The following is a 13128-nucleotide window of genomic DNA, read 5'->3' as shown; positions in this document are numbered from 1 at the left end:
AAGCAATTTTGAGCGTAGCATGGTTGTTGGTGCCAGACGGGCCGGTCTGAGTATTTCCCAATCTGCTCAGTTACTGGGATTTTCACCCACAACCATTTCTAGGGTTTACAAAGAATGGTGTGAAAAGGGAAAAACATCCAGTATGCGGCAGTCCTGTGGGCGAAAATGCCTTGTTGATGCTCGAGGTCCGAGGAGAATGGGCAGACTGATTCAAGCTGATAGAAGAGCAACTTTGACTGTGAAGGGTCAAGGGTCAAGCCAAACATCACTTGTCTCTTCATCAGACACATATCCTTCAAGAATGATTTTATGTTCAATATTAAAATAAGAATGAATGATAATCAAGTTATAACCATTTTCCTACATTTGATAAATCAGTTCTCTATATTCAAGGAGTGATTTTGGATATTGTAGTGTTTTAGTTGCTGTGTGCTTTTGAATCCAGATTATTCAGGTGCTGCTCTGATGTCTGTGTCAAGACGTGCTGACAGGCAACTGTCCTTGGTGTTGTAATACACTCCAGGGAGTAAAACGAGATCAGCATGTGTTAACTATATGTCTTACTGAGGTGACCCCTGGGGTCATCCATGTAACAGCTATGGGATTCTTTTGGGGAGAAATGTACCTCTCTGATACTTTTCTTTCTTTATAGAATAAAGTCACTTCTGTACTAAATGTAGTATCAGCATGTTTTGGAGAAGTGCTTTGTTGATAGTTAGTTAAGATGTCCCGACCTTGATGGAAACTGGTATTCTCTGGAGTATTGTGTGTGTGCGTTGTATGATTTGTGCAGATTCAGTATTGGATATGGGCCTTCCTGCAGGCGATGCCAGACCTTTAGACGCTTTTCTGTGACCTCTGAGGTCACTGGGGACTAATCTGGGCCTGGGCGACATCAAGTCTACGCATTTTTAGAGATATATGTTCCTATCGGTCTACGTGTGGAAAGTTGCTTACGTTGCTTACGTTGCATGTTGTTAGAACCAATAAGAATCATTCCACATGGCAGTAATGACGTGTCTAGACCTTGAAAACAGTATAACTGTTCAGAATATTGTATGTACGTTAGACGGAGGCGGGGAGACTGTTGGAGGGAGCGCGGCCTACGAACTCCTCTTGAGCTGGCTTCTGCTGATGAAACTGCAAACTATTCTTCAGTAAAATTTTTCTTTAATTAATTAATCATTTTTCACTACTGGTCCTGGGTCCTAAGCTGTTACCCCAACAACTGAAATAACCACTCGTTACAACCGAGGTATGCAGCAAAGCATTTGTGAAGCCACAACATGCACAACCTTGAGGCAGATGTGCTACAACAGCAGAAAACCCCACCGGGTACCACTCATCTCCACTACAAATAGGAAAAAGAGGCTACAATTTGCACAAGCTCACCAAAATTGGACAGTTGAAGACTGGAAAAATGTTGCCTGATCTGATGAGTCTCGATTTCTGTTGAGACATTCAGATGGTAGAGTCAGAATTTGGCGTAAACAGAATGAGAACATGGATCCATCATGCCTTGTTACCACTGTGCAGGCTGGTGGTGGTGGTGTAATGGTGTGGGGGATGTTTTCTTGGCACACTTTAGGCCCCTTAATGCCAATTGGGCATCGTTTAAATGCCACGGCCTACCTGAGCATTGTTTCTGACCATGTCCATCCCTTTATGACCACCATGTACCCATCCTCTGATGGCTCCTTCCAGCAGGATAATGCACCGTCACAAAGCTCGAATCATTTCAAATTGGTTTCTTGAACATGACCATGAGTTCACTGTACTAAAATGGCCCCCACAGTCACCAGATCTGAACCCAACAGAGCATCTTTGGGATGTGGTGGAACGGGAGCTTCGTGCCCTGGATGTGCATCCCACAAATCTCCATCAACTGCAAGATGCTATCCTATCAATATGGCCCAACATTTCTAAAGAATGCTTTCAGCACCTTGTTGAATCAATGCCACGTAGAATTAAGGCAGTTCTGGGGGTCAAACACAGTATTAGTATGGTGTTCCTAATAATCCTTTAGGTGAGTGTATATAAAATTATTTACATATAATTAGTTAATTTTATATATTCATATGATATGCTATTATGTTGTATATTCATATCATTGTTATCCTATGGACTACACTATTATTACCATCAAGGACATGAATTTATTGAGGAAAGGAAAATTAGCCAGGGACATCCTGTTTATTCAAAGAAAGAGCTTTATTAGCACAAACACACAACCATGTACAAAACGTAGGAGATCTGCCCACACAACAAATGGGAAGCATACGAGAAGCCCAAAATCCTACAGCACCATGAAGTGTCTGTTTTCCGCTTGAGTATCTAGCGGCATTCTGTCTGAATTCAGTCCATTTTGCAGACGTCTGTGGTGCGTTGCCCTGTACTTAGGAATCGCCTCTAATCTCGACTGCAGCGTGGCACAGAGCTCGGTGAGCTCCTGACTGCGAAAGGATGGAGGTCGCACAATCCATCCAGACACCCCGCCAACGCTGCCGTCTTCCTCATCAGACATCAGGTCTATGGTAGCGCACTTCCAAAGGCCCACCTCATCCTCAGCTAGCACACTCTGTCTTGCTTCTAGCAGCTGTAAAAACAGCCAATAAAGACAATCAGTATTGCGCAAGGCACTGCATATGGACTCAACACATCTATTAAGTCACATTGACCAAAAACGGATCTAATCTAATAAATCTTACCCTCTTTCTTCTCGCTCGACTCCGAGCTGAACTCTTCACAGCTTCCGCCTGCGATGCAAGATCTGGATGTTTGAACCTGAAGCTCCTGCGTACGGTCTCGTAATATGTCTTACAGGCAGCTGGAAAATGAGTGAAATGAATAAAAAACAATGTGTAAAAGAACTTAAACAATAAAAACAATAAAGGAGAAAATAGTAAAAGTTACTTACACACAATGTCATCATTATCAGCATCATGTAAATCTGGACTTGCAGACATAGCTCCGAGCAAATATGAGGTCACGGCCTCGTTATGAGGTGAGGTTAGTCTGTGAAAACAAAATCAGGATCTATTAACGGATCTATATCCTTATACAGGAGAATGAAAGCATATTCTTTGAATCTTACCCTTGGTCCGGGTCGTAGCGCCTACAATTAGTCTCCGAGTTGTGAAGACGGCGTACTGCTTCCTGTAAATTACAAGACCAAAAAAAACACTTTTATAAAGCAACTTACAATTGTTCTCTTACAAGGCTACTTTTAGCTTGTGCTACTTAAAAAAAGCTGAGCTTAGGTAGCAGTCTTACCGCAATCTTAGGATTGTGCACCCGTCTTCTCTTCTTAGAGTTAGTATCTTCCACACAGTTTTTCGACTCCAAAGCAGCCAACTTATCTTCTATGGACAGCAACCTGGAGCTTACTAAAGTGAACTGCTCATTTACATCGGCAGCAAACTGAGTAAGCTGACGAGACAGCCCACTGATAGCATTCAGCAGCTTCTTCTCGCCGGTCTGTGGACTGGCTGAAAGGGGTTGATCGCGTCCATGCAGAGGAGCTGAAGGGGACCAGCCTTCAACCAGCCATTGTAGATCAAGAAACAGCAAAAACACAGGAAATGGAGGAAAAGGTCTGAGTACAGGAGTAAAAACATGTCTGTTTATATGCTCGTCTTGCAAGTACTGCTGTATGAGTCGTCATGCCCAGGACCTCGCACGTGATTGGATGAGGGCTAGAAGGCTCGTCGGGCTCCTCCAATCACATGTGAGGTCATTGTTATACGGAAGAACTCATGAGACAAGCTTGCATGTCTATGATGTAAACAAGCACGGTGTGCCTATAAAGTTCTGTGATATAAACACGGTGTGCCGTCAGTTGAAAGATGGACGTCCCAAGACTGAAGAAAAGACCTCGGCGCCTCTGTGAACATTGCAACACTGAACTCTGTCATACACAGTATTTTGACCACAGAAAGCGTTTGGGAGAGTTTGGGAGAAAAAAATCCAAAAGTGCTAGGTCAGATAACATATCCAGTCATGACCCAACTGGCGGGAGTTATGTACCGTCTATGTGTAAAGACCTCCAAGATAACTTGGCTGGAGTTGGAGAGATTGATGAAAGTGAAATGAACGAGGACCCAGAAAAAGAAGTGATGGAAGAATCTGAAGAAATGCACCCAGCGACTGCCAGTTAATGCATCCACTGTGCATTTAAGCAAGACCAAAGAAAAGGTCACTGTAGTCATGCCACTATGCCCAGTGGTTGAGCTCTAGGAGACCGTGATGTTGTTTGCATGGAATGCACATTTTACCTTTGTGGCAAAGCCGGATTAAAACTAATTGTTTAAATAAATTGTTTTGTTTATCTTTTTTTACATAACATTGTCCATTGCTAATGACACACAATAAATAATCTAGCATACTTTCATTAAATATATAAATTCAAGCTAAAATTTAAGATTTTATAATTAGGCTACACTGAGCCTGATCTATTTATACCTGAGATTTTCTTAGAATGAAGTTAATACCTTTTAGAAAAATGTCACTTGGGGTAAAACTCCTGCTACCCTGATTTGCATTTGTATAGCTCATATAATTTTCATTTACATGTTAACCTGATAAGCTTCATGAGCGCGTGCACGGGTTGAAGCGCTATTTTTAGCACGAGTGTAATGTTTGTTAATAGATTTAACGTAAAAAAACATCATTAATCTTGACAAACTATATATCATTCTAAAGGTCTAAACCTCAAGCATCGAGGACAGACCACTGTTTTTCATTGAAAAGCTTATAACGGCTGTATTTTTGCATCAATGTAAGCAATACACATCAACGATTTTATAAATAAAAACAGAGTACATACCTTTAGTGTCCTAATTACGAGCCACACACGCATCCATTGCAAACAATTCCAGAACGAATGGAAAGGTGAGGGTCCACTGAATAACATCCCATAGAGCATTTTAATCCAACGAAACAATAACGGTGTAATATTGATGGTTAATCCTTTGTTTACATTGCATTTCTGCGGAGCGAAGTATCATACTAGACTGTTATGCAATAAAATAATGCACCAAAAACAGTCTCCCGGTAGAATAAAGTGGCATGGGTTTAAAGCTTAGAATGTTACGAACAAAATCCAACTAACCCCACTCAAAAACATGCAAAGATAGCCGCGATATAGTCAAAAATATCCAACCATAGCGATCGTTTTATCTGATGTCATGACGTGCTCATCCAATGATAATGTCTGTTTATCTGGAGCCAATAAAAGCATTGAATCGTCATGACTGACAGAAAATGTAGCCAATGAGCACACGATTCCAACGAGACCTTGCATGTGTATGTTTGTCACATGGGCGTGAATATTTATTCATCTGAATGTGCCAATGTGGCGCTATCTCCGACGAGATGCTGCGAGCCTGACACCCCCCATCTGACAGCTAAAAGCTAACGCGCTAGTAAACAAACAGAGGTCTCTTTGTAGTAACTGTTTGCTAATCTTACTAACTGGACGGAATGTATTATCCAATGGATCGTCAAAAGAAGTTTTTATTGTGCTGAAGATGCTTTATTTGAGCTCACTCGAAGCAGCGATGTGAAAAAGGAGAGTGAACACAGCGGTGACGGTGCTTGTTGACAGAGAAGTTGATCCAATAACACACCGGTGAGTTGCTATGTGTAGTTGTTTATGTATATTGAGAATGTGTGTGAGAATGTATGTATTTTATTGTTTCTGTGTGCTAGAAAAAATGCAATATACCAGTATGCATTATACATATGCTGATATTTTGCATTTTTCCTAGCACACATGGGGAAAAAGTATATAATTTTTCCCCATGTGTGTGTAAATAAAACATATATATATATATATAACACATGTAATTGTTTATATATATATATATATATATATATATATATATATATATATATATATTGAGACTGTATTTATTTTATGTTTTTCCTGTGTGCTAGAAAAATTACAATATACCAGTATGCATTATACATATGCTGATATTTTGCATTTTTCCTAGCACACATGGGGAAAAAGTATATATAATTTTTCCCCATGTGTGTGTAAATAAAACATATATATATATATAACACATGTAATTGTTTATATATATATATATATATATATATATATATATATATATATATATATATATATATATATATATATATATATATATATATATTGAGACTGTATTTATTTTATGTTTTTCCTGTGTGCTAGAAAAATTACAATATACCAGTATAGATTATACATATACTGATATTTAGCATTTTTTCTAGCACACACAGAAAAAAAAAAAATATATATATATAATATATAAAATGCATTTTTTTCCCCTGTGCTACAAAAACAAATTGACGAAAAAAGAAAAGTTCTGGACGGCCGACCATCTGTGTGATTGTTGAATGCTCACTGTATCACCGGCCATTATATTGATTGTAGGACTGTGTGCGAATGTATGGGCCGCCGTCAATATGAATGCTCACTGTATAGCCGGCCGTTAGATTGATGCTTGGGCTGTGTGAGAATGTATGGGCCGCCATCAATATGAATGCTGTCTAACCGACTGCCCATCAGTTTCATTGTTCATGGGATGGCCTGTAATTAGAGTGAATGATGACAGTGTGATTGTTGATTGAATGGGCAAACTATACAGAAATAGGACATGCAGTGCTAATTCTCATTCCTTTCCTTGCCATTCTACAGGCATCAGGTTGAGTCTTCAGATGAGCTATGGCATCCAAGCACCAGCCAACCAGCAGAAAAGAGAAGAACGCTTTCAGATTCTTCAAGATCTGCACTTGCTGCTGTAGACCTGAATCCGCCAGTAAAAGGCCAGTAAATGTTTTTTTTTTTTTACATTTGCAAATTGTGTGTGTTTTTATAGCTATATATTTATATTATATTGTTATTTATATTACTAGTTATATTTATAGTTATTATACTTATATTACTTGTTGTATTTTCAGTTGCAAAGAAGTTTAGCTCTTTTTTATTAATATTTCATTTTTATTATATTTTTATAAGTTCTGTTGTACAAATAAATCACTAATACAAAGTCTTATGGTTCTGCCTATTATTTTATAGTTGAAAAAGCATTCAAGCATCATATATGATGGCTAAAACAGCTTGCAGTACACTTCATAACATTAGGTTATCAAGTCTCCTGTAGGTTTCTTGGCACCTGGACATATTCTTAGAAAAAAGCATGCAGGAACCCCATTTTTCATGATATCTTCGTCAAATTTTAAATATAAACTGATGAGACTTTTGCCTTTCAATTCATTAACTAACTGGATTCCTCCAGGCTTATTTTCATATATTTTTACATCAAATAATAAAGTGTTCATTGTAGCACAAATCATCTTCAAGACACTTCAACTTCTATAACTGTTTGTCTTTCTAAGTTTTTTTCTACTTTAATGTTTGGGTAATAAACTGTAAAGTGTCTTCTTTTTAAAGATGTCTAAATTGTGCATGTAGTGCAAATTGTTTAGCAACTGCAATTGTTTTAGTTGGGAGATGTCATTTCTGGGGATGTGCCTCAAGCAGGCGGAGGGAGAAATGGAACAGACATAGTCTTGGAAAAAAGCTTGCAGGAACCACATTTTTCATTATATCTTCCTCAAACTTGAAATATAAACTGATAAGTCGTGTGGCTTTCAATCCATAACTGAACTGGATTCCTCCAGGTCTATTTTCATATATTTTTACATGAAATAATACAACATTCTGTGTAGTGCAAATAATTTTTGAGGCATTTCAACTATTATAATTTTTTATCTGTTTGAGAATTATCAACTCTGATTGCTTTTTAGTAGAGTCCAAAGTGTCTTCTTTCCAAAGATACCTTAATTGTGCCTGTAGCACACTGTTCTCAGGAGCTATAATTGTTTTAATTCAGGTAGGTCGTTTTCAGCTGTGAGCCCCAAAGTGGGGTTGCAGTTTAACAGGTTAAAGCCTCACCTGTAATTAGGGGATGGGGGGTCATGGGGGGTCAACTGCCAAGCAAGGCCCATCTCAATTTCGGACAATTCACCGCAGTTTTCGGTGTTGCCTGCAAATTGCTGTGTGCAGTCGTAAACCTGAACTTCCACGACAATCTACAGTGCCGCTTACTGACCAAAATCCCACTTTTCATTTATGTTCAGGTATGTTAATGTGATAATACGTTTTGGGATATTTAAGTGGAATATTCTCAGGTTGAAGGCAGCCTAGTTTTTGTCTGGTCATGTGATCTCAGCATGTCAGACCTGCTCCATGTCAAATAAAACCACTTTAATTATGACACTCTTCAAAATATCCTTAATTTCTGTAGAGCTGGACATTTTAATAATGACCAAATGACTGAGTTCAGCTTTTGAGAATAGACCAACCTGTTTGTTCCTCAGTTTTCTCATCTTTGACTGTTTCTTCAAGCTTCACATCTTCATGTTTGACTCTCAATGTTTCCTCAATGTTCACGTCTTCATGTTTCACTCTCAATGTTTCCTCAATGTTCACGTCTTCATGTTTCACTCTCATTGTTTCTTCAATCTTCATGTCTTCACTCTACACTTTAATAAACGCCATCTTTATAACAGTGTGTCACGTGGCTCTCAGTTGCTTCACCAGTAGTGCTGCAGTCATCAAGTGTGACTAAACCAGAGGAACATTGTGCTTTTATGGAGGTTTCAGGGGGCCGTCCTTACTGGTGAAGATAAAGCATATAAAGGATGTGAGCAGTTATAGGAACAGCTCTAATCCAATCAGCACAACTATAGCACTGATTATCATAGACATCAGGAAGAGTCACACCTTCATCCATTCATTCACACTTAACTCAGACATCGATTAGCATCAACAGTCACACCAATTAAAGTCATGAGGCAGAAGCAGAAGAGCCATTAAAGACAAAAAGTGAAAAGCCTCACTTACCAAGATTTTACATTTGTATTCCCACACACTTGAAGCAAAAGACATTCATTTTAAATGTTTACCTTTCTGCTGACTTTCTACGGTGAAATAATTTCACCAAAATAATGTAAAAGTGTCTTGTCGCTGTAAAACCATGGCTAGTGTTGTCTTTTGTCTCTGTGATGCTCCTGATGATTCTGCATCATTACTTTAATTGGTGTCATTGTTCTTGCTAATGAATTTGTAAACTACCACATCTGATGGGTGCGTAGCTAGCACACTATTAGCACTATTAACTATTAGCACTATTTCCCTCTACCATTGTTTAAATTTGTTCATTTTGAAGTTTAATTGAATTTGATTATGATATTATTTGGGTAGTATTATAGTAGTATAGGTTTTAAGATCTTGGATATACAGAAGGGTGCACACTTCTTATATTCAGGGATGCAAACGGGTGAGGGGTAAGAAAAGGTGAGAACATTGCGTAGCTAGAGAAAACATTCTCAGAGGTCAGGACACTTTTTTATATTTTTACTTTTTATGCTCATTTCTAGTCAGTGTTAAGTATCTTTGCATCTACCTGAAAACTAATTCTAACAGGTAAAAAAGTTTTGGTGTTTTATGTAGGGCAAAACAACCCTTTATGAAACAAAAAAAGGATTCAATAGATGTGGGAGTTGAATACATAAACAAAAACAAGAAGACAACAACCAGATAAAATGTAACCCTCAAAACTGAAAACTGAAGATCCCACTGACTACAAATGCATCAATATGGGATACTTTGTACACCACCTCGTAAGTTAAACTCCATTTATTCGGATGTTTAGCCACCAGAATTTCAAGGGCCTGCATCATTTGTTTGCCTGCATGTTTCAGCCTTGCCCGTTTATCTTTGACGCATTTATTTTCATGTATTGTTTTTTATTTTTTTATTACCTTGTTATGTCACTCTTCACAAAACAAACGAACAGCCTGAACGGACAATATGTTGTGAAATGTGCATATGGAAATTGTATAAGATCTTGCTATTCGTTGGTCAATTTGAACTTCAATTTCAAAAGCAACTGTACAGACCCAAAATACAAAACACTTCTTTGTTTTATGTAAGAGCTCTTCAACTCTAGTCCTGAAGTGAGTGTCTTGCTGAGTTTAACATTTTCATTTCAACATTTGTGAAAATAAAAAGTTTTTTTATTCACAAAAGTCGTTTTTTACACGCACACACACACACTTGGATATGTGGTTACTCTCCGTAGGCATAATGGTTTTTCTAATGTAGTCCCCCTACAATAACCCTACCCCTAAACCTACCAATCACAGAAAACTTTTGGCACTTTTTGAATTTCAAAAAACACCATTTAGTATGTTTTAGTATGAGGACACAGATGTCGTCATAAACCATGTTTACGTTGTAATACCGATGTCATTATACACATTTGTGTCCTCATAAACATATACATGAACATACACACACTAACAGCAGGCCATGACAGGAGGAGGACAGAGTAAAGGTACACAGGGGGGGGGGGGGGGGGGGGGGGGGGGGGGGGGGGCGTTGTCATTGAAAATGTGTTCTGATATATATTCCTCACAGAAAATGAGCCAAGGCCAATGAGTCTCAGTTTGAAAAAATAATTAATCGTATCATATTTCTTTTGATAAAAAATGAAAACGGGTCCAACAGACCCGAACACCATACAAGGGTTAAATCACTCATTAGCCAATGGTTTGCAACTATATCATGTGATGACTTTACTTGTTGAGGCACATGATTATAACTTCATCATTTACTAGTTGTATTTGACACATGAATTTGCCCTAATAATGCATTTATTAATGATTTATTGGCTAGAAGTTGAAAAACATGGCTTTGGCTCTTTGTGGTAATTAAACAATTCATTAATAAAATAAGTTATTAGGGAATTCAATTATGATGACATTTAATTAATGGTAATAGGCATTAATTATTATTCCATATAAGTGCGCCCATATTGTAAAGTGTTACCATTTATTTTGTACTTCAAATCTTTTTTATTGGTTTTTGGTGACAGTACAGAATAGAACATCATAAAAACAGTAAACAGTAAAACATTGTCCATTTATAAACCATTTTGCAAGGTTAATGAAACAGGATAGCATTGAACTGGCAAAAAGCATTCTGGATCCAAAATATAGGCAAGAAACAAATGAAGAAAAAAAAAAACAAGGAAAAAGAAAGGGAAAAAATGAAGGGAGACCAAATTCCCCAACACCCCCCAACGAACCAGCCACCCACCCACCTTTAGCAATTAACTTGCCTGAGCACTTAGGCTCGACTTCCACTACTAAGTCCATCCTTCTGGATCTCATTTCCCTATTCCAAAAGTAAGCCCTATAGAACTTGAACAGGAACACTAGTTCAAAACATAACTTTAATAGCATAAAAGTGCAAAAGGGAAGAACCTTACTAACCAAACAAAATAAAATAAATTAATAAAAATAAAACGAATAGACAAAATGATAAAAATAGTGAATAAAAATATTTGTTTTTAGATGTTAAAGATGTTATATATGTACAACTACCAGCTATCAAAGTGATTTTACAATAGTATAAAGAAAAGGAAAACTTAAGAGAAATAATTAGTCTCCGCATACACATGGACACATAAAAGTTGGCCCTCAACCCATGCCGGAGAAGATATGCATGCAAAATGATATAGTCTAGCGTAAAAAAAAAAAAAAATAGGAATAAAATAAATAATAATAATCACGAAACAGAACAATGCCTAAAAAATTAACTAAATTAAATCAGTAAATAATAACAAATCTACATATTCAGGCATATAAAACTTCAGTCAGCCAGAAACTATTAAGTTTGCCGTATTGAACGACTAGAGGAACTATGGTTTCCGACTCATGGGTAGGCTACGGACAAAAAAAAACAACAAAAAAATAGTTCCTGCTATTGTATCAATTCACCGACCGAAAGCAGAGAACGGCATTACTTACACCCCCGGCAGGTTGCTATCGGGTAATTAACAGAGTACATTAGCCTCGTTATGGAACATGATCCAAGGAGTGGGCAGATGCAGCAAAGTCTTCGGCCTCCGTCAACGAAGCGAACATCTTCTTACCTCCATCTTTCGTCCAGACAAAGTTGGTTTGTATCCCAGGTTGTATAGTTCTGCCATCACGGAGCGGTATTTTGCGCGTTGAGTCGCCACTTCGGGCGCGTAATCTTCGTAGATGGTGACTGGGCTGCCTTGATAAACCAGTTTACCTCTTTTGGCTCGAGCCTCACGAATGATCAACTCTTTTTCACGGTAACGGTGGAGCCGGATTTTGACTGGCCTCGGATTCTTCCCGATCGCTGGTTTACTAATGAGAGCTCTGTGTGCCCGGTCAATCTCCGGCGGAGAGGGTAAAATGTCTTCTCCCAAAATGTCTACGAGTACTTGCGCGAAGAAAACTGAAGGACGCGGCCCTTCGAGGGATTCCGGTAAGCCCACGATCCGAATATTGTTACGACGGCTGCGTGATTCAAGGTCCACAACTTTATCATGCAGTTTGGTGTTACTTTTAGCCAGTGTGGCGCAGGTCACTTCCAACGCTCGTACCCGCTCGTCTACATCATTGACACTCGATTCGAGCGAAACAATTTTTTGTGTGTGATCCGCCAACGTGGTCTGAATGCTGTCAATCTTCTCCTCGAGAGTTGAGATGGCTGTTTTAAATTCGGCTGATAGCGCTTGGCGATGCTGTTCAAGGAGCTTGGCCATAGCTGCCATGTTAAGCTCGCTAGCAGCGTTATCTGTCGAGTCCGTTTTCGTTTCTTTTTTGCTCTGCTTAGCTGATTTTGAAGTCATGTTTAGACAAAATTATACCATGTGTGGTATATTGTTTGTTTTGAACCTAAAAAACTATTAAATGGCCTTAAAATGGTAGATTGGACAAGAAGATGAGGGAGCGAGGAACAAACACGTATACTCCATTAGCCCTCTTCTAATATTGTTTTTTGTGTGTGATTTTTTTTTCATCAGTAAAAGGGCACGTCATTTCGATGACAGTGAAACTGAGGACGAGGCAATCCTCCCACTTCCAACTGCTCCTGAAGTGCAAATCAGCCCCTTCAAGGAATGTAAGATGGAGCAATTTATGTAACATGTATAGCTTTATTAATTTGTTTAATTAACACATTTGTTTGTGGATTAATTTAAGGAATACTATCATCAGCTCTGGAAATACACTTTTGCCTTTGAATTTAGTAGG

The 13128-nt window shown here is 38.4% G+C and overlaps 1 protein-coding gene across 1 annotated transcript in view; it reads right to left on the bottom strand.

Moving 5' to 3' along the window:
- LOC307135586 (uncharacterized protein) overlaps nucleotides 1-12725 on the bottom strand; it is a gene marked incomplete at its 5' end in the record, with an annotated part of 37962 nt that extends 25237 nt beyond the window's left edge. Inside the window, 7 exons of the mRNA XM_079832161.1 lie at nucleotides 2501-2596; nucleotides 2709-2827; nucleotides 2918-3015; nucleotides 3095-3156; nucleotides 3274-3595; nucleotides 9308-9366; nucleotides 11994-12725. Coding sequence (XP_079688287.1) covers nucleotides 2501-2596; nucleotides 2709-2827; nucleotides 2918-3015; nucleotides 3095-3156; nucleotides 3274-3595; nucleotides 9308-9366; nucleotides 11994-12725 — 1488 coding nt within the window. The remainder of the gene's footprint in view (nucleotides 1-2500; nucleotides 2597-2708; nucleotides 2828-2917; nucleotides 3016-3094; nucleotides 3157-3273; nucleotides 3596-9307; nucleotides 9367-11993) is intronic.
- Between the last annotated feature and the right edge of the window lie 403 nt (nucleotides 12726-13128).

This window comes from Gobio gobio, assembly GCF_949357685.1.
Source record: "Gobio gobio genome assembly, chromosome: 1".
Lineage (NCBI taxonomy): Eukaryota > Metazoa > Chordata > Actinopteri > Cypriniformes > Gobionidae > Gobio > Gobio gobio.
Note: the sequence above shows the minus strand (reverse complement) of the source record. Positions and strands in the feature narration are given on the sequence as shown.